The sequence below is a fragment of the Hippoglossus hippoglossus genome, chromosome 16 (genome assembly GCF_009819705.1).
Source record: "Hippoglossus hippoglossus isolate fHipHip1 chromosome 16, fHipHip1.pri, whole genome shotgun sequence".
Taxonomy (NCBI): domain Eukaryota; kingdom Metazoa; phylum Chordata; class Actinopteri; order Pleuronectiformes; family Pleuronectidae; genus Hippoglossus; species Hippoglossus hippoglossus.
The window spans coordinates 10,242,057-10,268,805 of NC_047166.1; the positions used below are offsets into that span (position 1 = coordinate 10,242,057).

Here is a 26,749-nt window from a genome sequence, read left to right on the forward strand (position 1 = left end):
GAAGAAGGAGAGGACAGGGAGACAGATAAGAGGGAATGAGCCAGAGTGAGAACCAGATTAGTGGAGAAGGAAGACAAAGGAACAGGAGGAAAAAGGAAAAGAGGAAACAAAAACACAGGAGAGAACAAGAAGAAGAACAAAGAGATGAACCGAAATTAAAAGAGAGCAGAAAGAAAGTATAGTTGCATAACAGAAAAAGAGGAAAAAGAAATACAGGCAAGTTAGAACATTTTCAAATGCTTTAAAGTACATATCCTTTTTTGCATATCCATTACACATTTTTGCATAATATACATATGATGTCCATGGGTAAAAGGTTTACTGTGAGTAGAAGTGAATGTGTTAAACAGTCTCACCCTCCTTCCAGAGTTCTGAGATAAAATTATCGGATGACTGGTGAAGTAGGGATGCCACATTGTCGTTCAGAGGATCCATGTTCTTCACTAACCAATCATCTGCCTTATAGTTCACCTGAGGGTGGGAAGACCAGAGGGGGGGGGGACAAAAGGTGAGTTGAGCCGTTTTGCTGGGTGGTTTACTTGACTCGGAAAGATGACGTACATGAAATTAGCTTAAAAAAAAAAGGAGGGATACCTTTCCAGCATAGTGAATGATGGAGAAGTCAGCTTCCACACGTGGCTGCTTTGGTTTGAAGAACTTTGGGTGTGTGCCTTGCTCAGCAGACAGCTTCTCCACAAATGAGCGGTCTGTCGCCCGAGGGAACCAACACTCTTCATCCAGCAGGGCCAGAACACCGGGTGGGTGGGCCTGACAAAGAAGGGGTGAAAAACAACAACATTTATTGTGAATGAAAAGTTGATTTCCCAATCCATGTGACAATCCAGAGTTTTTGTTTTCATGTACCGGTCTCTCAATGAGGTCAATGCAGGGCTGTAAGTCCAGGCCAAAGTCAATGAAGTTCCACTCGATGCCCTCCCGCTGGTACTCCTCCTGCTCCAGGATGAACATGGTGTGGTTGAAGAGCTGCTGCAGCTTCTCGTTGGTGAAGTTAATGCACAACTGCTCAAAGGAGTTTAGCTGCAGGGTTCAAAGAAAGCAAACAAAGGTTCAATAATTCATAAAGTCATGAAAGGACACACTCACATGTCTCATACTTGTGAGGACATTCCACGGAGGAATTCCACTATTCGTAAACATACCTGGAAGATCTCAAATCCAGCAATATCCAGGATCCCTATGAAGGAGGCTCCCTGTCTCTGTCTGCGGTCCAGAGCTCTGTTGATCCTGTGCACCAGCCATCTGAACAGACGCTCATACGAGGCCTTCGCCAGGGCCTCTATAGCAAAGTCAGCCTAAAAGAAGAAACACCAGAGTCTCCCATGAATTACCTAGAAAGAAATGATTCTCTCTCTTGCACAAATACATGAACCTGTCTTTCATAGTTGGGACTCCTGTGAGAAACACTCCACAGAAACACACATCTGTTTATCTGCATGAGTACAAACATCTATACTTATAAAATCATACCTGTTCTTTCGTCTGGGCCTTCTGCACATACTCTCGGCCAACTTTGATCCTAGGCGTGAGGATGGCACGAGTGAACTCTAGCACATTGATGCCCAGCAGGTGGCACAGTTTCTGAGCAGCTGTGTTATCAGGCATGGAGGCCTGGTCATGGTTCTTCTCCTTCATGAAGCTAATATTCCCAAACTGGAGCACAGAGGAGATCACCTTCAGCATGGCTATGAAGAGGTCAGACAGAGAGAGAGAGAATGTGAAAGATAGCAAGGCTGAAATATGCAAGAAGCTAATTATTCTCCCTCTTCTTCCCCTCTTCTTCTGTCCTCTGCTCTCTTACATATTGATTCTTCTGGGGTGAAGCCCATAATGCCCATAGAGTCCATGGTCTGAGTGAAGTTGTCTGCATCGCTCTGCCCTGGAACTGGGATGGAACCTCCACTGAGAAAACGGTACTCGTCAGCAGTTCCTAAGAGCAGGTCCGCTAAGGAAGAAAGGACACAAGGTAAAACAGAGAGATTTAAGTAAAAATTCCAATGATATTGTCTCGGACAGTGGTAAATTACTTGACCACTGTTTGCACGGCAACACACCACACTTGGTCTTTTTGCTCACCTCTTGTTTCTGCTGAAGCTCCACACAACATCTGGTAAAAGATGTGGAATGTCCGTTCATCTTTGGCCTGACGAGTGGCCCGAGACTTTTCAAGGAGGTCTAGATTTATAAGTCATGGCCAAATATACGAACAAGAATAGCATAGCAGTGCAGTCTATTACAAAAAAAAAGCTAAAAACTATTTCTAACAATTTTAACTTTTGAGATAAGGATATAAACCTTCAACTAAACAATTAATTCACATATTTCACAAATCATTCTCCTTGCCTATGCTTTTCTAGAGACATACTGATCTGTGAAAAGTGTAAAAGGATACAGGTTTCAATGTTGGCACCAACAATGTACCCCGCCACATCAAAGTTAATGCGGATGAATTTACCCTGAAAAAGGAAGAGAAGTGGTTTTATTTTTCAGTTTAATTTGATCATAAATATTAAAAAATATAACACTGATATATTTCAGGATATATTTCAGGAGCAAAGGACAAATGAATAAATCTGAACAGGTCTTACAAATCTAGAAGAGTTGTCGTTCTTGACAGTCTTTGCATTGCCGAAGGCCTCCAGTATGGGGTTGGCCTGCAGCAGTTGTCTCTCCAGCTCGCCCTGAGACACACGGGAGACGTCAGACACACTACACATAGACACAGATACCACAACAAACCACTTCCATAGGGACTATCCACTAAAATGCACCATTTAAGCCTGCTGTCTTTGGACCAACCATTGATCTGTTATGTAAAATAAAATGTATGACTCATTGTTGAAGAGCAGTTACACAAACTGGTGCATTTTAGGGCCCAAAATAGCATCCGCAACACACTCAACTGCCAGACCCAAGAACAAATGATTCTCAACGTCAGTAAGAGTAATGGGCCCTCATTAAGTTTAGAAATCAATAATAAGGGCATCAATCTCGTTAAACTGATTACATTTTTAACTCTTTATTAAAAGGTGATATCCAGAAGCCAACTAATGAGTCAGTTGAGAACCACTGTTGCAGAGCGATGGAGGAAGCTGCAGCTTTAGGTGCTAACGTCATACACAAGCTACATGTCGACTGATCCCAGCTAGCTGCAATGCATTACTACTGATGACACATTACCAGTGCAACGGCCGTCTATAAAGCAGCAGCAACAGCTGCAGCCACTGATGGGTACCAAGGGAGTTACTGTTGCTACAGGAGCAAGTTATACTGTAAAAACTGGCGAGAAATGTTAGCCAGCCAACGCTAGAAGCAGACATACATACGCACACACAGAGCAGGAGGTTGGCAGTTTTTACAGAGATGAAACAAACAGCAGACAATGTGTACATCGCACACATTGAGAAAAACACACAGTGAAGTGTGTCCACCTGTGAACTTGCAACACACGTGTACGAGGACAGCTGCAGGAACACAGCCACACCCGCTCCCAAACCCGAGTCTGCTATCATTCAGCTGCATTCACACAGAGCCACCTTTACAGCAGAAATGTGTCCGTGTTGGACAAATACCTGAGGAAGTCACTGGGAATGGAAAACTAAACCTAGGTCCATAGGGTGAAACCAGGAGAATAAAACAAGCCAAAACTAGAGACCCCAAACCCAAGCTTTTCTCAATTAAAAGCAATATGAGCTTGAGATATGATTCGCTTGACAGAACAAGAGGAATCATATCCGTTCCAGCAGAATTTTTAACTTCTACAATATTTGATCCCAAATAGAAAAAAAACACAAGTTGTCTAAATACGTTCATACTCACATATTGTAAACTCTGATGAATTGTGGGGGGAAAATGAAGTTTCAGGGGGGAGGAGAGTGGATGGATGGTTAAACATATGAATGGGATAAACAAACAAAAAAAGACAAATAAGACAACAATAACAACAACAAACAAAGGAATACAAAAAACAAAACCAGATACTCTGCACAGTACGAGGCTCGACTGGTATGTGGTGCAACATCAGTTGGGACAGTAGGTTTGAGGTTACTCTGCTGGGTTAGTCAGAGTCACTATGGGGTCCTTACAGGAGAAAAAAAGGAGCAGAGAAACTCGAAGGGAAGGACAGAGGAAACTCACCCTGTTCACCAAAGTACAGCCTCTTGTTAAAGACCTAGAGCCATCCATCTGAATATGCAGGAAGGAGAAAAGAACAATGCAGAAAGAAGAGAATGAGGGGAAACAAGTTCTGGAAGGAAGGAATGTTGGTTAGGAATATAGCTGAGAAAAGAAAATAGATCTGACTGAGAAAACCCACACCACGGTGAGATACGACAGAACTCACAGCAGGAAAACACATAGAACTTACTAATTATATAATCAGTCATTAGGAGTAAGTAAATAAAAAGAAAAAACAGAAGGGATTCTGGTTCAATAAAGTGTGATTCGGTTAGGGAAGAAACAGTGGATTGCCGAGAGCAGCTACTTTAAAGTAGGTCAGATTAGGTTAAAGGAACAGTTTTTAAGAAACATGCATTTTCTTTTCTTTCTTCTGAGACATATATGAGAAGATTGATACCCCTCGGTTGTCTGTGCTGTAAGTAGAGAGACGGAGAACAGAGACAAATACAGGAGACGGATCCCGTGACAGAAAGCAAATAATCATAATTCTAAAATGTTTTAACTATTCTTTAACATTGATTCCATTGCTACATGAACTAGCGATTTACTAATTTAATGTTGTCTAATGTGTTTATTAGATTGTCCATCTCCTCTGCTTGCCATCTGCTTAACTTCCTACAGACTCTACTTATATATTCCTTTTTCCTTTCTCTTCTCTGCCCCCCCTTTCTTCACCTTCTCCATCCTTCCTGTTATTTCCCTCCTATTATTATTAATGTCCCTAAAAGGCCCTTCTTTTCTTAATGCTTCATTTTTCCAGCTGCGGTGAGTTGTCAGTCTCTACTATGACGTACCTGCATGGCTTCCTTGTTCCTAGTGCCACCCTTATGGGAGGAGGCGACGTGAGCCAAATACTGGATGACTTTCTTCGTGTTCTCTGTTTTCCCAGCTCCAGATTCGCCTCTGGAACATACACATGCATACTTAACCAAGGGAGGAGCACATGTGTACACAATGAATACCATTCTCTTAACAAAGTGATCCTTCCCAAACACACATGACCCAAATTATAAATGGTGTACAGAAGCATTTCAACGAGAGGGAACACACAGGAACAAGTGTCCAAACACACACACACATCCCACCAATAAACTCAGAGCCCATGCAGTGCATTCAAAGCCACAGATGTAAATAGAAAGCAGGTGCTGAGGATACGGGCTGCGTCAGAATTGTTGCTCTTGGAGAAGAATGAACGAGAATGGAGCAAAAATAGCAGCAGTAAAAGACAACTCGTCCCAAATACACTGAGACACTGATGCAAGATGAACCCAAAGGGGTATTCTTGACAATGCCAGGAAGAGTCTGGCAGGAAAGCACAATGTCACTGAGATGGATTGGCAGGACCTCAAGCAAACAGGTAGACAGACAAATGATGGGTTCAGGCAGACAGGAGGAGCCTGTGTTCATTTTACAGGCCTTAAAGCTCAGTTCTGATTTTCTGCTCTGAACTGAATTTTATGTGACTCTTAAAATTGGCTCATAGTGAAGAGCGGTGCCTCGATCTGCTTTAAATTTACACTTTACTGTGAAACAACAAATGTACCACAATGTGCATATCCCACATGAATTATGAATATATGCAACAAATTATATATATAATTCCAATTAATGCATTAAAGCTACTAGGGCCAAAAATACTAAAAGGCAGAGCTACAGTTGTTTTAGCAGCTACATAGATGTGCATAAGAGTAGAAGAGGAGTCAGCACAGTGGAGTTTTAGGAGGATGATTTGCATCATATCTTAAAGCACTCATGAAAAACACCCAGAAGTTATTTGAAAGTATCCTGCTTTTGTGGTGGACACACACACACATACATACATACATACACACATTATGTATTGTTATAAAAATGTCCTTGGTCATCCCTCTTTGTCTCTTCCAATTTACACCACTGAAAAAATAGATCCGATCTGTCTAACATTAATTTATGTATAATATGTTTTGGTCCATATTAGCTTGAAACCTAAATATATTAGTTGCATACATACATGCATACATGCAGGAAGTAACACATAACATAAAACATATGAATGCACACACAAACACAATACACAGAGCTAGACACTCAGTGTGACACCAACAGAGATTTTCCCCCATGGCAAATTACAACGAACAAACCCACAGACACACACTGGTGTTCAAGTGCAGGGTTAGGTTTACTCACGTGCAGAGGATCGACTGATCTTCTCTGTCTGTGAAAGAAAGAAAAAACATTTTGAAGTCAGACTATATGAGTGAAATGAAATTGTGTCACTTCCCACAACATAGGGAGATCGGGAAATCTCCCAACTACGTATGAATGACAGGCACACAGACAGACAGACAGACAGGCAGGCAGGCAGGCAGACAGACAGACAGACAGACAGACAGACAGACAGACAGACAGACAGCTAGATAGTAGTTTGTACATGCTGACATATGATTCACACACTGTAAGGTGCTATATGGGAGAGAGGTTATCTATGTCATTGGTTAGCTCATGTTACACTAAGTCTCCACCCCCATCAACCAGGCATGAAGTGTGCTGGAAACCTCCATCAGGCCTCACACCTCACGTTTTGATGTCTAATACATTATTGTATGAATGCAGCGGTGGAGTCACACTCGCCCTTATTTGTGACTGTCTCACTCCTCTTCCTACATGGCCCTGCAGAGAGAAGCAAGTCACCAGCTGAACTGGTCTCTCCAGGCTGCCAGAACACACGATGCTGAGTAGTCAGTGGGTGGACATTGTCTGCTTTTAAGATGCGTTCAGTCTGGAAGAATTCATACTGGTCCTACAGGTTCATCACTGTGGCAACACACCTCCAAACCATGCAGGAGGGGGTGGGTGGCAAATTAACAGACGCAGAGGCTCAACTGTCCTGCCGTGTTATCTCAGGAAGACACCCTGAGGCAGAGGCATTGCTCAATAAACCCTTGACTGCATTTAAGTCATTGCTGGGAATTTTCTCTCATTTAATTAAGTCAACGTGACAGGTAAGGCCTAAAAAATGTCTGTCCTGCATTGTTGTTCCTAGTATATTATGTGGTCACTATCATTACCACAACGAATATTCAATAAGTGAGAGGAGTGCCACACCTGGAAGTCTCTGTTGTGAAAAATATTGTCATACCTATTATTTTTTAAGTTTCTGACTAAGTTTCTGCCGTGGGTTAGGAACCTACCACACCTTCAAAGTCATGGTGTGGCTGAGCGATCAAAGATCACAGATGGGATTCAGCCCCACATTCCATGACCAGCTGAGCTGATAGCAGATGTATGCATGGGTTCACTATGGTGTCAAAGTTTACAAGGGGTCAGAGGTCACAGATAGTGGTGAGTACCTTGTAGCATGCTGCGATAGGCGGCCTCTGATATGGCATAGATGTGCGGGGGCATCTCGTGGCGTTTTTTGCCCCGGTACATCTCCACGATGGCTTCTGTGTAGACGGGCAGGTTCTTGTAAGGGTTCACCACCACGCAGAACAATCCTGAATATGTCTGAAGAAACACACAGGACAGAGATTACAGAACACTAGTGATCTCAAGCCCTAAACATGTGTCTCTTTTATTCTGGATTCAATACATTATGCAGGTTGCCACCCTTCTTCAGTTATTGTGGCACAGGTAAACAGAACACCTTATGCAAATACTCAGGATAAGGATCATGTGGAGATTGTCAGTAGGATTAAATTCTGTTTAGCAAAAGAGTAGTCAAACATAGTCAAACCTTAAAACGACACACTGACTACACACATATGTAACATGCTAAACATCAAAACAAATGCCCACAATCACAATAAAAAGTCATCACCCATTCATAAAATACACATTTCACGCACAAAAACTCATGAAAAGCCAGCCACACCCAGACATTGTTAGTCTTGTAATTTTTCTTCAACTATAATAGTGAGAGTCACGATTATAAAGCCACTTTATCATATCTCATAATGTAACACGCCTCTCTGAGCTATTCCAACAATCCATCTCTGCTCCTCACTGCCCATCTCTTAACCTTTCCTCTCAGCAACAGCATTCATCATATTTAAAAGGTAAATGCATTTATTTCATTATATAATTTCTATTATTCTACCATAGCCTTATTGGCTATATATGTCTTTATTTTACCCAACTTATATCTCTTCTTCTGTCCCCTTGTCGTCCCTTTTGTGCAACAGAAACCAGAGACGCCACCACACACTCAAGACCAACTTTGGAAACTGACTCCGCACCAGTCTTACCGCCCTGTATCAGTTACACAGGGAATGCCAGAGGAGCTGACCGCTAACACATGCATGCACACAACATCGCACACTGTATGTGGGCACAGACTGCTTCACCGTGCTCATGCATGTAGGGTGTAGAAATGTACTAGTGTGAGATATATCTTTGTTTAAGCTGTGTATGCGCTCATCCTTTCATGCGTTCACCGTTTTTCGTGCACTCACATAGATCAAACCAGAGTAGTATCTGTCTCTGATGTTGTGCAGCACTGAGGCTTCGTTGAGGCAGGTGAGGTCGGCCATGTCCTCCACTTTACTGAAGCGAGGAGGGTTCATCCGCTGCACCTCCTCTCTGGACAGGGTCAACTTCCGCTGGCTGTCTGTGAGCTCCACCTCCACCTCGTCGCCGCGCTCCTCCCGAATACTGGCCGACTGTGATGAGAAACGGAAATAGAGATTTAGCAAAGAAAGTATTGGAGATAAAGGAAGAATTTTAGAAAATAAACTTGCTTGAGAAATGAACATGTCTCCATTTATTGGTAAGATTTGAAATTGGATCACAATAATCAATGTATAAAAATCAATCTCTTGAAATCATGTAAAATGTAAATATGTTGTTTGGTAGCTTTAAATCCTGCAAGGAGTCTTAAATCCGAGATTTTCGTTTGAACAACAACAGAGCTTTTAGAGCCGTCCCTGCTCATTATAAAACTAACTCTGACTAAAAAGAATACACACTAAACTGTGTTGCATTACAAGTCACAAGCAAGTTTCAATAGTCTGAACTTTTCATTCTGCACCAAAAAGAATAGTAAAATTGTAGCTGAAGTGTAGATTTGTAGATGTTTGGCTATAACACATTAATAAAACTCTGGTCTAATGCTTTAACTCTACAGTTAACTGTGTTTCTAATGAAACAAACATTGAAACTATGTTGGTGATTATATGTTTTGCAGAATCTCTGCCAGTGAGCTTTAAAGCATGAGTGTCTTCAACAACAGACGGAGATGGATGGTGACAGAAAATAGCAGAAAAGACTTGTTTGTCATGCTGTTGGTCTTGTGCTTGTTGGACAGGAAGTAGTAAATTAGGGGTCTGACCAGGTCACAGGACTCTGCTTTGCCACACTTTATTGTCTCTGCTACTTGACATGCACAACACACAAAATACTGTATTTGTGTGTCTGTGTGTTTGTGGGTGTATATTAGTCACAGATTGAACACAACATACTCAGAATATGAAACTGGATGAGGGCCTGTGTGTCTTTGTGTGTATATTGTGTGTGTTCGGTCTGTGTGTGTGTGTATGTTTTTATCCACCAGTGTCATTCTCAGATCATGAGTGTAAAATGAAGTCAGTGTCTCTGCAACGGCCTCTTTAACATTAGGAGGCTGAAGGAGAGTATTGTTCTATTCATAGAGCTCGCTATGAAACCAGTCCAGCAGAGAGAGGGAGGCTGGGAGATACGACATCAAATTCATATGTCACATCCTACAGTGTGCACCAATGACAACTTGAAATGTGCATTATGCAAATACTGAGACAAAGGGGAACTAAATATTATGACAATAGCCTTGTAACAGTCATTAGACTAAATGTGTTGGAGAGCATCACAGATGATATTAAAGAATCTAACAGGAAGATGGAAAGCATTAAAAAAAGAGTATTGGACATCGTCATGGGGGTAAAAAGAAAATCATAAATATTATAGCATTAACAGATAAACACACACACACACACTCTGTGCAGGTTTGCCCCACCTGTTTGACACACCTGCAGAGGAAGGCACATACTCAGGGCTAATAATTTACCTGAGGGTTAATATTCAGATAGTGAGAAAAAGAAATGTGAAAACAAGCTCATTTAACCCTGAATTTCAACATCCACTAGATGTTGGTGCTTGTTAATCCAAAATGTCATGCATTTCTCGTCTGAGTGGACAGCTTACTTCAAACCCATGCTTCTCTGATGGCACCCACACCAGCCTCTTGGCCGCCCAGTCGGCCTGGCTGGAAGAAGTGAATGAGGGGTTGGAGGTGGGAGACCCCGGCGCCGTCCCCGATGTCAGAAAGCGGGTGACGTCGTTGACGCCACCCCCCGTTGACCTGGACATGGTTTTACTGGCACTAGATCAGAAAAGAAGTGAGACAAAAAAAGAGGGACAAAGTTAGTCCGTGTTGAGCTGTTTCTCCTCTCTTGTTGAGGGCTGAAAACTGGAGCGTCATGATGTAAAGGACTGTCAGACAGTGACACTGATGTGTCTCTGTGTTAACGCCTTACACACACTCATCGAGGGCACCCACTCATACATAGGAAGAGCAGTAGTACTAGCACGCAAGTAGCATGCAGGTCATACCCAGCTGAGATCGGGCCAGGGATGGCCTAATTGAAAGACACATCAAATCAAGGAGAAGACAGGGATGCAAGAGAGGCGGAGACAGGGGTGGAGAGATGGAGGGCTGGAGGAACAGGGAGATACATCAATCGACTGAGTAAACTGACATGACAGTGAGAGGGGGAGGGATGGCCAGGGAGGAGGAAAAGGGTGGGACAGCAGTGAGGAGAAAGGATGAGACTGGACTTGAATCTATGGTTAACTGAAAGAAAATGAAGCATTCTTTACTACAGACCTCAGCAGAGACAAAACTCCAGTAGGACCCTCTGCTGTGAACCAGCAGAGCTAAAATGCTGATTCGCCTCAGGGGCAGATATCATGTGAGAGAGGAGGTGGCTGTGGATAGAAGTAGTCACTACTCTGAAACATGAAGCAATCTCCAGTCATGGTGACTGTAATACTATAACTGTAACAGGGTGTTTGGAGATCTGCTCTGACAACTAAGAAATTGTGCACAGCAGCGAATCTGTGAGAAAGTTCACTGAGTGGAGAGACGGAGAACTCTAGAAAACTTTCCACCCAGGGCGGTAGGGACTTTGTTTCATGTGGAGTAGCTGCTGCCCTGTCTAAGACGAAGCATATTGAGCATTAACAGTGCTGATGGCTAATGTCTGATACGTACATGGGGTCAGGATGGTAGATAATGCCACACTGAATGTTATGCAGGGTTAAATGGGATGGATTCCTGCGTTTAACACACTCGCTCTTGAAAGGTTTTCCTGAATCCATGAGCTCTAAACCCCTAAATTTCATGTGGCAACCTTATCTGAAATTTTTACTGAACATATCTTTTTAAACATTCATCACTGGAACCCTAAATTAAAATAGCATCCACACATTTTAGGAATGTTAATTTATTCATTTGCACAGGATAGAAGAAGCTTAAGTTCCAGCCGATGACAAATTTGATCAGTCGGCTTTTGTGCTGCCTTGTATGGTGCGAGCTTGTTAGGCGTTAGGCGTCTCCATGCCTCAGCAGGTATGTCATCAGTCCTGATTCCTGCTATGCACCTCAGTCTACGTTTTTTTCCTCTTTGTCTGCTCATGACAGGGCCTGGTCCCAAGCCCTGCCGTTACCATACCTGTTACTGCAACATGACTGTGGGTGTGGAGCCAACATGTTGACAAAAGAAGCCGCCACCACCCAGCCACTCAGTATGGAAAATATGTGATCCCTAAAAGTATTTTACATTTTCACTATCATTTTCTCGCAAATCCAATGGATAGACTGAAACAGAAATCCCACAATTCCCTACCTTGTCTGTGGTGCTGAGCCACACCTTTCTTGAAGACATAAATAATGAAAAACAGGTCACAGATATTTAGTTTTGACCAATAGTTTCCTCAAAAAGCTGTAGCTCTTAGAATAAAAATGCTTCTCAAACATGAGTAAGTGGGAGGGGTAGGAGGTGGTGCATTTTTTTGAGAATGTTGTTGCTGCAGACTCATTTACTGCTCTGGTGAGTATTTACCTCACCAGTAAAGTGGATATAGGACATGAGAATAATCGACTATGCTCATGGTAACGAAGAAACGACCAGAGCAACTGAGTGGCAGACAGATGTTTGTAAAACAGTGAAGATCTTTGTCACAGAGAATCAAGCTTTATCAGCCTTGGTCTACCATATAGACAATATTTGTATGATCAATGCTTTTCTTATCGAATGGAATTTGATGACAGTGAGAAAATTATAGATTATTACCAGCCTATCATAGTCATGTATCATGGCCAGCTCTGTGTCCTATTAGCATATCAGATGTAGATTTCCTTTGTCTCCTTACATCTCAGTACGGCTTTTATATCATCTGTATCAATGATCTGGGGGATGTATAGGATCATCAACCATATAGAGATGGAGTGTATGATGCTGCTGAGTGCCGATGATTCCCCTGAAGCACAACACACACACACACACACACACAGAACGCACAGGTTGTCGCAGTACAGCCTGGACTGACCAGCAGCAAACTCACTCCTCCTGCAGCAGCTGGAGTTGCCAAAAATCTGACCGCTCTCCTCCATAGCAACACCCTGAACACTGAGCACTGAGCAGGCGCCCTCAGACAATACATCCTGAGTTTGAACTGAGGTCATCCACTGCAGGGGGTCCTGAGCTGCAGGCGTGCATGAGTGTATGTGTGTGTGTGTGTGTGTGTGTGTGTACGAATGAGTGGGTGTAATTAAATATTAATTAATGAATGTGTGAGGTGTCTGCGTGTGATTGTGCATGTGTGAAATGGGTAGGGGGGAGATGGAAACGCCTTTTTTTTCTCTCCACCTCAGCTCTGATGTGAGGTGCCATTGCACCGGTATGATGGTGATGAGGATGAGGATGAAGATGATGAGGATACCGGGGCTTCATCACACTGAGGAGAGGTGACATTATGAAGCCACTGGCTGTGATCATCCCAGCGGCAGCAGATCAGTGCAGCTGTGGCGTGACCCTTTGAAAACCACCTGCATTTCGATCCTGATGCTCCAGCCACAAAAACTGACGAGACCCAACCACACCTTGAACACAACACACGAACAATCACATGGGGGCTCCAGCCTGTGAACCGCCGGCATGTGGCAGCCACAAGACCCAGACATGTCCACCAGAAACACCAGCTAGATGCTATGATGATGATAATAATGAGAGTGCAATATTACACGAAGCTCACATTAGGCGTAATACATTATGATTATAACCGTCGAAATCTTTTCCACTATGGCCACTGGACCTTTTCCTTGCCCGGACCTCGGTACATGTCGATGTAAGCCGCTGCTCGAAGGCGTTCACACACACCGAGCCTGTGGAAGCCTCCGGTCCCACCAAGGTCTCATTTCCAGGCGCATACAGACCGAAGCCAGCGAGGTTAGCCAGCTCCACTGAAACACGACACGTTCGGGATACCACACAGACTATTCCCCACTTGGATTAGGGGGTAAAGGCAATTAAATGTCTCACCTTCAGGTTCCGCTGGGAGTCGTGGGTAAGGCTGCGGTGCGGGGAGAACCGGGACGCGGCTGTTTCTCGGGTATATTCCTGCCTGGTAGGTGTGTGTGATACCGCATATGCGGCTCTAATCATCGCAGCGCTCTCACAGCGAAGCCGCACACACTGAGAATAAAACAGACTGAGAGCAGTGGGGGCACAGCGGCGGCTTCAGTCCCGGTGCTGGGCTTCCTGCCAGCGGGCCAACCAGAGAGCAGACACGGCTCTTAGTCCCGCCTTGGAGAGAAAAGCGTCCAATCAAAATCTACAACCGAGCAGTAGACCCGCCTCGTGAATGCGACGAGAGGCTTCCGCCCACAAACGGGCACAAAACGGCTGCGGCGGCCAATGGCGTCAACGGGACCGTAACAGTCTCAACAGAAAACCAATGGTAGAGAAGGAAAGGCGGGGCAAAGTGTCACTGACGCGTCCATCAGCCAATAGGAGAGCTGCAGCAGGTGGCTGTGCGGCAGTCTCGCGCTAGAGTGAGGAAGTTTGCGCGCCCTTTGTTTACCACGCTGAGGCGGAGAGTGTCCGCAGACACTGATCTGAGATCGGACTGACTCGGGTCTCCGTCCGAACACAACCGAAGGCTCACTTGAACTGATCTGACTCCAGGCGCGTGATTCAGATCACCCACAAAATCCCACTGAACCCGAGCTCCCCTGGTACCAGGGCTCACTGGATATCCCAGGAGCCACAGCTACAATGATGAAATGCTAACACAGGCCATATAACATAATTCACATATACATAACACATAATATGTTACATATAAATGTAGCAGCTGTAATAGAGTGAATCCTCTATGTTCATCAAATAGCCAGTAAGTGGACCTTAACTTCTAAAATGATCATTTTTGTCACATAAAACTACACACTTACAGTCAAACCTATAACTTTGGCCATAATCACATTACATACATCTTAGGGTACATATTACACTTTTATATGTGAAAAGTCGAGGCGACTGACAAGAATAAAAACAGGAGTAGCATAGTGTAATTACATGTTAATTTGCTCAGGAAAGTATAAATGACCATTTACCACTAAAATGCTGAGCTACATTATCTCCGCAGTAGAAAGTCGCTTCACTAGATATAAACTAGTTCACTTCATTTTACAGATACTTGCACCAGCAACACGTTTTATTCATTCGTTTTGCATCGCGGAGAACAAATAAAGAATCAACCACAATTTGCATCCAGTCCCCGTTTTATTTGCTCTTCAACAGTTTAGTTTCACTTGGAAGTGCGCCGTGCTTGTGGCAGCTCTGAAATGACATTTCTACATTGGAGCAGAGAGGTGTCCCATAAAAAAAAAATTAGCCAAGGAAAGGTGGCTACAGCTTTTATTGTTTTCATCTCATATTTAAAATATCTGTCGAATAGCCATATCTTTTTTGCATGTATATTATAAATACTCACAACTTTAAAATGTATTATGTTTATTAATATGAGTAGTGAAATTACAAAAATAAACCCAACTGTTCATTTCTTTTGGAGGCATTTAAAAGTACTTGATAATGACAGTGCTTTAAGCTCGAGTTACATTTCACTGGAGACAGGGTGAACGTCATGACCCAACGTGCAGCCTAATAATAGAACATAGTGGCCATGAAGGAGAAGTGGAAGCAAAGACACAAACACCGAGCAGCAGTGACGTTAATTATAACGGATAATATGTCGTCTATGCCTCAACCCCCTCAGCTCTCCACAGAACATCTTTTCAGTAACTCCAATCGAACACTGCTACTGATGCATTGAGGCCAACCTGTGCTGCTTTATTTTTACCAGTTATATTAGTCTCCGTAGATTACTTAATGGCAAAGTACAAAGAACAGCTTCCCATGTTGTGCTTTAGACGGGCGGATTGTTGGTCAATACTTAGTATCTCGGTGCATTCCTGACACGCCTTCCTTCTTTTACCAACACGTCATATACTCAGGTAGCATAATGTACTGTAACTTATTACAGGAAGAAGATCCCAGGTGCTTTGTTATATACGTACAAAGGGCAACTATAACAGTCTACCTTCTATAGCTTATATAGATAAAAGCATCTATCTGTTATCAGCTCATGGTAATATACTACTTAGTCACTGAGAAGATTCACAGTAATTATTTGCAGAGACGTTTTGTCAACAGAGAACAATATACTGCAAATATTAAGGTGAAAAAACACTCTTGCATAAAAACACATTATAATGAATACCATAAAAATAACCTCATGCTTACAATGTGGTTGAAGCTTAATTACTGCAGATGAAGGGCCAGATGTAAAATCTGTGGTTTGTTATAAAGGCACCACCCACGACACTGTTCTCACATTTTGTGAGAGAGAAACCAACATTAACCCATTAGAATTAAGAAGTTGTCACAGGATTTTATGGGCATAAAAATACAGAACACTTTACTCTGAATGTCATCTATAGTTTACATTTCAGTCCTCATTGGTTTGTATAGATGGTGGACAGCTATTTAACTCTGAGATGTAGAATTACAGCCATCCTTCCTACCCTTCATCATAACACCTCATGCACCCAGTTTAACTTGTTCTAGTGACGCTGGAGGGGCATGCAGGCCTCCAGCGTGTTCTTAGTCAATGAGAGTCAATTCCTTTTGCCTTGGATTCAGCCCGAAACATCAAAAGGTCCTCCAAGTGCCAAGAAACTTAAAAGATTATAGCGTCAGAGAGCAGTCAAGAATTAAGAGAACCAAAAGTAACAGAGCACAACAACACAGTGTGGTTGATTTGAGCAACAGAGAACATGAATATATACTGTAGTTAGTAGTGCAAGAAAGAAAGTGATTTACTGGTCTGGACACAGCCAACATCATGGCCAACACGGCCAACACCAATAAAAATGGCAGAATAAATAAAGATTAAATGATGCAAACGTTACAATCAATGAACCTGGCAGCCAAAAAAAACAAACAACATACAGTACATGGGGAGGAAACTGCTCAAAGCCGCTGCTAGTTTTCAGCTGTTTCTCCATGTTACTGTTGCTCGCTTTGGCTCTACAAGTAGATTAGCCACCACCTGAATTCTCAACACCCACCGAGGTCAAGTATCCTAAAATGTGCACCATTCATACTTACCTTAAGAAGATAAAACACTAAAGTGATAAGTCAGCATCATCGTGGAATACATTCCTGAGTAGTTAGTACACTACCATGCACACAGAAGCCATCTGAAATAGGTCCGAATTTTCTCCAGGATCACAAAAACTTTGAGGTGTTTCTGCGGGTTACAGCCACCATGTGGTGCTGTTGCATACCCTGACAGTCCGGCATTACAGCCAGATGAGTGTGCTGTGGTAGTGAAGGGCCAGATGTGAGACTTAGCAGACAAGTTTTGATGATTATGAAAGATTGCCAGGGCCAATCAGACAACTAGGTCAGTGTAGTAACTCACCTCCCCAATGGACTGACCCCGAACCTGACACTCGCTCTCTCTATCTGTCCATTTCCTTTGTTTCTTTGAAACATCTAATCTGTATGATAATACTCATCTAAATCTGGCAAACTTCTAATGGATCTTTTAATCTGCCCCTATTCTAGACTTTCTTTCCAGTCTAATCACTGAATCACCTTTCTCTCTTGGTTTGCTCATTCCTTCCTGTCTAAGCCTCTCTCTTTTTGCCTTAACGTCCTCTTGACTCCTGGGTCAACTCCCTTTGTCTTTCCCTTGAGGCCATCTAGGCTGTCTATCAAGTTCAGTTGTAGTGGAGATGTTCTGCCAGGGATGGCCTTCGGGGGGGTGGAGGGGGACACTCAGGGTCTCGGTCAGGCTCATCAGGGGAGGCAAGTTGCAGAGCCACTTCATTCTCATAGCAGAATGAGGAGTTTGAGCTTTGGATGTATTTTTCCTCTGCCAGCTCTTTAGCGCTACATGAAGGTGTGTTAGGGATGTCATATGTCCGATGGAAGAAAGAATAATCCACCTGAAAAAAAACAACACAAAAAATGTTCAGTACATGTTTAATTTGGTTTAACAAGATTGGGAGTCTAGATCTAAACTAGTGGCTTTGTGAGGCAGCTTGGATCAGAGACTGTATAAGGATGGACAACATGTCACATGACAGCTACCAAAAGTGACGCTTTGAGCTAAATGCTAACATTACCATGCTCACATGATCACAATGACAATGCTAACAGATGGCTAGATAGATTGCTGATTTAAGGGAGGGATCTGTATTCTTTTCTGACCTGGTAGCAGTCTTTCCTCTCAAAGAGCACTGGCTCAAAGCGGTGTCCCCAGCGGATTTCGGAAGCCAGATAGGAGCTTCGGCACTGTGTGGTCATGGCTGTTGCCTCCACCATACCCTCGAGTATGACCACTACCTCCAAATCAGAGTCAGTCTCCAGTGTTTTTCGGTCCATCTCGAAGAAGGGAGACTCGTCATTGATCTCATGGACAATCGTGACAGGCGAGACCAAGAAGATGCGGTCAGTGCCTGTGTCAAAACCCACGTTGATGTCTACATTGTCCAGTGGCAGAAACTCTCCCTCTGGCGTAACCCTTGGCTGGGAACAGGTTGGGTATAGAAAGGAAAACAAAGTCACTATGAGGATATATAAAACTTTCCACATTAGATGTTGCAAAATTGATTTTCACATGTGGTAAAATATGAAATGGATACTAGAAACGATTTCCAATATGAAAAAAAACAAAAGATAAAGGCAGGATATGATCAAATGCAATGGACGATAGAAATGATTTGAGCTGCATTTCTGGCTATAAAGTAGAACACAATGGTATAGGAACCTTGAAAGCTATCTTGTATATGAATATTTTAAATACACATAACACCATTTCCTCCGATCATCTGGAAAAAAAGCGTTGGAAATTAAAGTTCTGACTCTGACCTAACAGATTAGTCTTGGGTTATAATATTCGGTGGACTTTCGTCATACCACCAATGCATAGGCTTATCACTCACCCAACCCTTACTATTTCACAATATCTAGTTCCAGCATTTAGAATTGTATTTCTTTGATCCTTAATCCCATCTGCCCTGTCTGAACTTTGATATGGTCATTCTATGAATGGATATCAAATTGTGCTGTAGCCTCAGTGTTACACAGATTTTAACCCTGCAGACAACTATGGCAGCATACACACACGCAGAAATGATGACAACAAAATCTTTCCCAAAAAAGAAAGAAACAGTAGGGTAACCATAAGTAAACATACAGTACAATCACCTGACCCACATAGATACAGTACACAAGAGAAAATGAGATGACAAAGGACAATAGTTCCCAGTTAAAGAATCGTGGGCAAGTTAATCCATGGTAAATCTTCCTGACCCCTGAGGGGAAATAAAACAAGCTCTCATTAACTGTGGTCCACAGTATACAGGCCAGATGGTCTCAGCACTCTCTCTCTACTGCAACCTTTTTTGCTCTACCACTCTCTCACAGTAGCAACTTCTATTTTTGGTGCTTTTTTTAAGAACTTTTCCCTCGTTGTTTTACCAGATCATGACGTTTTCCCGAAAAAGAAAAGTCTTGGGTCTTTTATCATCACCATACTTTGACATCTGTCTTTTTTTCATCATGGTCATGCTCATTATTCATCTTCACTCCCCTTACCTTCAGTAGTTGTGCTCTGACGTGGGCCTCTACCAGGTGGCTCTTGCGTAGGTTTCCAACCCTCCACATCATGCAGAGTTTCCCATCCCTTAGTGCCACCACAGCTGTTTCAGAGAACACCAGTGTTTCGTTGCGCTTCTTGGGCTTGGCAATCTTTGCCATGACTGCCCCGATGATGAAGGCGTCAATAATGCAGCCCACAATGCACTGCAAAACGACCGCCACCACCGCCAGGGGACATTCTTCGGTCACGCTTCTGAATCCGTAACCGATGGATGTCTGGGTCTCCAAGGATAATAAAAAGGCTGCCATGAAGCTGTTCACCTGGAGAAAGCAAGTTTCCTCAACAACTGACTCTCTATCAGACTCTCCTCCAGGACCGGCCTCTCCTGATCCCAGAGAGGAACCTGAGTTGGGGGTTAGCCGAATGGAGAAGTCCCCATGCATGGAGGCAATGAGCCAGAAAGCAAATCCAAAGAGTAGCCAGGAGAGAAGGAAGGAGAGGGTGAAGATGACAAGCATCCAGCGCCAGCGGATGTCCACACACGTGGTGAAGAGGTCACTGAGGTACCGCTGGCCCCTCTCGCTCATGTTGACGAAGGTGACGTTGCAGCGTCCGTCCTTGCCCACAAAGCGCTGTCGAGGCCGACGGTTTGAGCGCCTGGCACGCCGGCGGCTGATAGTGGAGGGGGAAGAGAGTGAATCCTTGTCTGAGCATGAACGGCCTTCCCCTCTTCCTCCTCCACCACCGCTTCTTCCACTCCTTAGACCTGGGCACTTTCCTCCTGCTCTCACCCCATCTTCTCCTCCTGCCTCTCCCCCAACTGACTCTCTAATGGCACTCTGCCTCCGTGCATTGTTGGTGTTGCTCTGAAGAGGTAGAGCTTTGCCGTTGAGTGCATGGGTCGGGGAGCTGGTTGGGGTCCCTGACCCTGTGGGGCTCCCCCCTGCCCTAGCTGTATCTGCAGCACTCTGTGCCAGCCTCATGACCTCCTCCTCCTCCACTGGCCCATCCACCACAGCACTGAAGCGACGTTTTACTCGTGCCGCTCCCATCATGTACTATTAAGTCTACTCTCTATTATGGAGAACTTCACACTTTCTCTCTATTTCTCAATGAGCCTTGATCTTACAGGTGTTGTGGCAGTTAAGCAGCTTGATATTCAAAGAAGTCAAGTGTGGGAACTGACAAAACATTCAGTCTTTCAATCCTTAATGAAGAGATAATTGCAGGTCATTATGGCAAATGATTACAAAGAGGACAGTTCCTTCCTAGGGCATTGATCAGTCACTTGTTTGGGTGTCCTCTCCACAAACTGTCTCTCAGTGCAGTCTATCCTTTTAGTGATAGATACCTCAGCAAAAAGTGGGCTGACTTGACGTAGTTCCAGAGGTGCATCATTTAACAAATCAGTTAGAATCACAGCTGAAATAAAAGATGCAGTAGCCAAAGAAATCTATTTCTCAAACAAGAATTGGTTTGACGAGGAGCAGTAGGGCCGGGTTGACCTCAACAGACATCAAGAGCATGCAGTGGTTCAGTTCAGTTCATTAAAAAGGAAACCTTGGGCAGGCATGAATTCATTAAAGCTATCGACTGAGAATATAATGGAGTAAGAGAATGGGGATGGAGACATTTCAAGGATTTACAGCTCATTGTAGGGGACATTTCACAATATTGTGACAAGATGCAAATTGGACATACGAGACATACAAAATGAACCTCTAACAGGATGATATGATAAAATTGTTCATGCATAAAAGACAAAACAAAATAAATAAAAACATGCAAATTCTTACGATCAAAGTTCTTCCTAGTTTCACAACCCCTTGGTATGGGCATGAGGAAACAAAGAATACAGCAGTTTCAGAAAATGAAATTCTTACAGACATTCTCCATCAAGTATAATTTTGTACCAATATGTCTTGGATAAGGAAATGACAACACTGGTGATAAACACAATATGTGTGCTTTATCCGACTAGACGTTCCAATTCACAGGTCAAAGAAATGTGACCTTTTTCCAGCATGAAAGGCCCAACTGACACGTTTTGTTTGCCATCTCCTGTGCAGTCATGTCACTGCTTTAACAGTTTCACATTTTCTTTCACAGGGTCTGCTTATATGTTGGATGGCCATTGTCAATTTGATGAAGACTCGGTACTGAGAGTTGCATTGATAATATTGACCTGAACTACAATCATCTGCAACTGTTAGTCTCTCATGACAGACATACCTCATTACAGCTCAGCATTACGGCTGAGAATTCGTCTACACCTGACAAAACATACGAAGAAGAGCAGAAAAAAAAAGAGAGAGAGATTACTTTGCTCTATCTCTGACATTACTCATGTTTTTAGAGTGGAGTGGCAGATGTATATGGAAGGAAAAGGTAAGTACACAGGTCACCTGAGAAGTTTTCTACATTGTTCTGGAGGTCTGGTGCCATGGTTGATAGATCAGGTGTAAACCAAGGAAGGAGAGGAGTTGTGAACTAAAGTGGGAGAGACCATAACTGGGTTTGTTGTCTCCTTCTCAGCATCCCTGTTTGAACTCGATCACAAATGGCTACCTGACCATCAGAGAGGGTTTCTGCAAAGAATAGAGATGATCATCATATGCAGATGCATTGTGCTAATACATTTAAGAGGGTACCATGAATTAATGTCAAACAGAATGCAGAAATCCTTAAAATATACAAATGAGTCTGATAAAGTTGAAATGTGCAAATACATCTGGAAATAAAAAGATTCACCTTGCCCAACCATTTCCAGAGAACTCTACAAGTGGATCATGTCAAAGAATCCACATCCGGTCTCTTTAGTGGACAGAATCAAGCCTTTAACTTTAACCCTGAGCTGTGGCAAGTACAGAACTGAAAAACATTCACCCATGACCGACTGCTATAACTGTACCAATATGGCAGAAGTCCATCAAGCAGTAACAGCAGGGTAGCTTAAAGTCTACAACAAATGGAAATGGGGAAAGAGATCCCTCCTAAAGTCAGAGGTGACGTATGGGTTCATCTTCACTTGTGTGTTGACCTTCTTTCCTGACACATGTTCGGTAAAAGTCCTAAGCAAGGGGAGGAATCACAGGAGAAGGCAACGGAAGAGTTTGCTGGTTCTCCTGTTCCCTTTGTAGAGATTTGTATTCCTTTGCTTCAGGGCCTTTCGTCTAATGCACAGCCAGTCTTGAAAAGAAAAGGACATGAGAATCAAAAACAAAGAATTCAAATGAAAGTTAAGGTAGATGTTACAAAACATATGCTTCAGCAGTTACACATGTTAACTTCTGATGTCTGAAAAATGACCTTTCTCTCTCTTCACACGAATGCACCAAACTTTATATTTTGACGCAGATCAGAAACCTACCGATGATGTATCTCTTTGGTTCCTGTCCTTGAAGTGTTACTGGATATTGCTCAAATAATGGTGGAGATTTTCCCACAGACAGTTTTAAAATGCAATCATGGAACCTGCAAAAAGAAGCACACGTAGAATTAAATAAAAAATAGACAGCATAAAAAAAAAATCAGAATTCTGATGTGCCGCATAATATTCATGTCCATCATTATGGAATTCATTAAACCCTAAACTCAACCCTTAAATGAGTATTCAGTAGTGATTTTGGGTCAGGATACAAAGTGGTACAGGGTGAGTAATCTTGGATAAATGGTGGATTAGAGTCAAACATTGAGACCAGGATTGTCGCTCAGAAGAACGACTGGAATAAGCGAGGACTCTGAGTTGGGGGGTGAAGAGGTAGTATGTCCTGCTTGGGAGATGACGATATGCTGTGGATTACAGCTGCGCTTGTGACTCCGGTAATCTCACCGATGGTTTTGCTAATCCGCGGAGGATTTACATAAGAGCGGCTACTGTTATAGAAGGTGGCAAGAATATCTATAAACACACACAGGTGGGACACATCTGGGTATACAAAGGGTGCGGGGAAATAAGTAGTGCAAGTCACTAATCTAAAAGATGCTGCCTTCTGCTTGTGTAGACTATAAATACAGTATAGTGTTACAATTAACACCTTCATCAGAATTTGAGATACAGAACAAATAAATAAACTTCTACAACCCCCCCAACACATAGTTATTGTTTTCCATCAATATCCATGAATAATTCTCTGACAAAGCAACAACAATGTGAAAACTTCCCAATCACATAATGTTAAAGAGTGAAAAAGTCCTGGATCCGGACGCACAACAAAATGTAATGATATAATGATTTCTTCCTGGGGTCATGTTCCACCACCTCCACCAAGTTTCATGGAAATCATTAGAGTGTTTTTTGCATAATCCTGATAACGAACAAACGCAGACAAAAACATAACCTCCTTGGTGAAGGTAAAACAATACACACCTAAGATTTAACCACCCAGCTAAAGAAAGTTTATTAACAAAACAGACTAAATGGATTATAATTGAACTCTTACCGAACCACACAGTTTAAGGTTTAACTGGAGTTACAGCCTCACCTCTGCCAGTCAAGTTGCAGTTTTTGTCTGTCCTGACTCATACAACAATCAAGAATTTGAAGAAATAAAATAAAATAGCCAAAGAATGTTTTGTGAAGTCACAGTTACTTAAACCTGCCAATCTAATTCAGTGAACATTTGTGGCAAAAATAAGGAATTCCCACAAGACATTGCAGAGGTAATGTGTTCAGGAGAATGGGACAGGCCATATATTGCCTCCGGCCTGCACAGAAGCTGGTGTGCAGCATATGAAAATGTTAAAGACAAATTCTGCCATGCAGGCTTGTGTTACTCAGTGTTCAGTTAATGTGTGAGGAGGCAGCCCTGACCTTGGTGCCTCTACTGCAGTACCTGCCAACACTACCAGATGAATGAGCTCTCAGGTCTGCTATCTCAGTGATTGGGCTGAAGTGTCGCTGGACAAGTCTGCGACAACAGCCAGAGAAGGTGATGAGGGAAGAGAGTGTGTGTGTGTGTGTGTGTGTGTGAGTGTGTGAGAGTGTGTGTTTGTGTCTGTGTGCAATGTGAGAGTCCACGTGAGGTGGAAAATATCTCAAATGACTCCACCTAGAACATTGACGAAGGGGGTGTGTGGGAAAATTGTTGGTGTGAAGTTGTTGCTTCACACTCTCAGGACAGTCCTTCCATATATGATGAAGGCTGCGTGATGTGATGGGACTAACGTCTGTGGGTCCTTCAGCCAAACTAAATTTGTAACAGTAAATAATAGTGAACTGAACAAGATATTGTTTATTTTATGTGATTAATCAGACTTTTCAATACCAGGATCTGTATTGATATCCACAACTACAAAATGAAGAACAAGGGTCAATAATAGACTATGATGCAGGGATTATTTGAATAATTGCTTCATCAATTAATAGAAAGATTAAGCATTTAAATAATTACTCAGGTACAATTTTATTTCCTCGCCTAGACCTTATTAACTTTATAAGGATGATGACAGTGACTCACTCCATATATATATATATATATCTTTGGCTAACTAATCTTTCCATCTATTGTCATGTCTATAATCTAACAGCCTGAAGAAAAGTAACAAAGCGATTTAGGAGTATTTAAATAAATTAAATACATCATCAGCATAAACTAAAATCTACTGCTGAGTAAGTAATTTCTCTAATACTGATGTTCAGCCTGGTAACAGCAGCTAGTGATGCCAGTACAAATAAATCACTAAATAGACAACATACATTGGAAAAATTAATGGTGGAGTCAATTGAATCACTTTACAACTCTCAGTTAAGAATAATTATGAATACAACATTAACCAAAAAACTTGAACCAACAAAACATCTGCATTGACAACTATGTTCACAATTCTCCTGCACGACCAGAGGAATCCACTTTCACCACAGATCTTTCTTTCCTCTCAAGTCTCTTTCCATGTGTTCTTTCTCTTTGTGGGTCACTGTCCTCTCTCGATCCAGATTATCTGCTCATATTAATATGTTTTTTTGCCAAGATTATGTTTGCAGTAAAATGTGATTTCACTGTCATTGAAAAAAGGTTCTGAATAAACTATGTTCTTTATTCTGCCGTCACTTTCCTTGCCTACTCTTTGTGATTTGCCCATCATCATAACTTATGTTCACAATCTATTTTTACTCTATAAAGTGTTTCATAGGTCAATAATGGTTTGATGATGGAGCTTATTTATTACCGTGTACACAATGTACAAAACCTCAGTGAACCACTACATTCCGTAGCCACAATGCAAATATGAGGCCATCGATACTCGCTATTGATCAGTGGAGGTTAGAAACAAGGGCACAGATCGGGTCTTTCTCTCACTCTCACTCAGTGACATGTGTCTGTCTGTCTCAGGCCTATTTCCCTCAGCCTCTTTTACTTTAGGTGAAGTTATTCAATTCACTTCATGTTTAATCAGCACAAAACGGCCACTACAACAGCTGTAATAGCAAACAGTGAAAATATAGAACCAGTGCGCAGACACATCCCCACACTGCAGTGACCTTTTGCTTTTAGTCTATCTGATCAATAGAGCTCTGGTGAAGTGTTGATCTGGTGACATCACTCATATGTTGCGATAACTGCAGCTGATAGTTGCAGCAGCGGAGCAGCAGACAGTAATAGATGCTGCGTCATGAAGGGTGAAATCCAGCGGAATATTTACTGACATTAAAACCAAATATGTCTTAAAATGTTGCCATGAATTTTGTGAAGCACTATTGTAACCTTGTTTAGATAAGTGCTATGCATCTGTTATTATTATTATTATTATTATTATTATAAAAAATAATAAAAATGAATATGAAGGGTTTAATCCAAAAAGGCTAACTTTTCCAGAAAGTGCTGCTTGATGAATGCATAAATATGTTTGACCATAATAACTCTGTAGCATGTTGTATTACTATAAACTGAATATATTTAATTACCATATCCTATAGCCACTGGTTTCAGCTTATGGAAACATCTTCCACAGAAGGCTTCTCTACTGATTTAGTGTTGCTCTTTCTACACTATTGTCAAACACTGTTCTTGTAATGCGATGATCTGTTGCATTTGCCGCTGGCATGTTAATGTCTGAATGATGTTGCTAGTTTGTGTTTTTTACTCCTTATTTATGAGTTTTATTTATATACATTTTCTAGGCTTTGAACTTGTTCCCCCTCCTTGGAATTACCTAAATTGTCTGAATACGAAAAGAAATCAAAATCAAAATTGATGCAGCAGATCGAGACATATTTTCTTTTCTGCTCCACACAAACCTGGTGCCTACATTCCCCACAATGCAATTAAACCAGCGAGTGTTTGGTCAGATATTCAGCTGTGTCACGCTTGTAGCGGCTAATGTAGCCTCACGCTGCGAACCTCAGGCTGTGTAGCGGATAACAACA

The 26,749-nt window shown here is 42.4% G+C and overlaps 2 protein-coding genes across 8 annotated transcripts in view; both read right to left on the reverse strand.

Moving 5' to 3' along the window:
* Positions 1-13,904, reverse strand: part of myh14 (myosin, heavy chain 14, non-muscle) — a 37,741-nt gene extending 23,837 nt beyond the window's left edge. For 4 of the 7 annotated variants that reach the window (XR_004616431.1, XM_034610290.1, XM_034610286.1 and 1 more), the window contains exons 1-17: positions 13,752-13,904; positions 10,354-10,531; positions 8,631-8,837; positions 7,527-7,683; positions 6,364-6,391; positions 4,992-5,100; positions 4,156-4,203; positions 3,838-3,849; positions 2,607-2,699; positions 2,411-2,474; positions 2,095-2,193; positions 1,820-1,963; positions 1,489-1,703; positions 1,161-1,313; positions 865-1,038; positions 595-768; positions 357-471 (exon numbers count right to left, since the gene is read on the reverse strand). Coding sequence is in view for 6 of the 7 variants with exons in the window: in XM_034610290.1 (XP_034466181.1) it covers positions 357-471; positions 595-768; positions 865-1,038; positions 1,161-1,313; positions 1,489-1,703; positions 1,820-1,963; positions 2,095-2,193; positions 2,411-2,474; positions 2,607-2,699; positions 3,838-3,849; positions 4,156-4,203; positions 4,992-5,100; positions 6,364-6,391; positions 7,527-7,683; positions 8,631-8,837; positions 10,354-10,518 (1,957 nt within the window). In the remaining variant the exon portion in view is untranslated. Of the gene's footprint in view, positions 1-356; positions 472-594; positions 769-864; positions 1,039-1,160; positions 1,314-1,488; positions 1,704-1,819; positions 1,964-2,094; positions 2,194-2,410; positions 2,475-2,606; positions 2,700-3,837; positions 3,850-4,155; positions 4,204-4,991; positions 5,101-6,363; positions 6,392-7,526; positions 7,684-8,630; positions 8,838-10,353; positions 10,532-13,751 lie in introns of those variants that run through there. The other 3 variants (XM_034610289.1, XM_034610287.1, XM_034610288.1) reach the window with 3 other exon arrangements.
* Positions 13,905-17,173: 3,269 nt separating this feature from the next.
* Positions 17,174-20,438, reverse strand: kcnj14 (potassium inwardly rectifying channel subfamily J member 14). Its single transcript, XM_034612028.1, has 3 exons — positions 19,380-20,438; positions 17,991-18,308; positions 17,174-17,725 (listed from the first exon to the last, which is right to left on the reverse strand). The coding sequence occupies exons 1-3, from the start codon at positions 20,436-20,438 to the stop codon at positions 17,498-17,500; spliced, it is 1,605 nt and encodes a 534-aa protein (XP_034467919.1). The 3' UTR covers positions 17,174-17,497.
* Between the last annotated feature and the right edge of the window lie 6,311 nt (positions 20,439-26,749).

Coding starts and splice junctions, on each gene's coding strand:
- kcnj14 (XM_034612028.1), bottom strand. CDS start 20,438: ATGATGGGAGCGGCACGAGTAAAACGTCGCTTCAGTGCTGTGGTGGAT. Junction 18,309..19,379: donor TCAGAGCACAACTACTGAAG/GTAAGGGGAGTG, acceptor ACCTGTTCCCAG/CCAAGGGTTACGCCAGAGGG. Junction 17,726..17,990: donor AGAGGAAAGACTGCTACCAG/GTCAGAAAAGAA, acceptor GTTTTTTTTCAG/GTGGATTATTCTTTCTTCCA.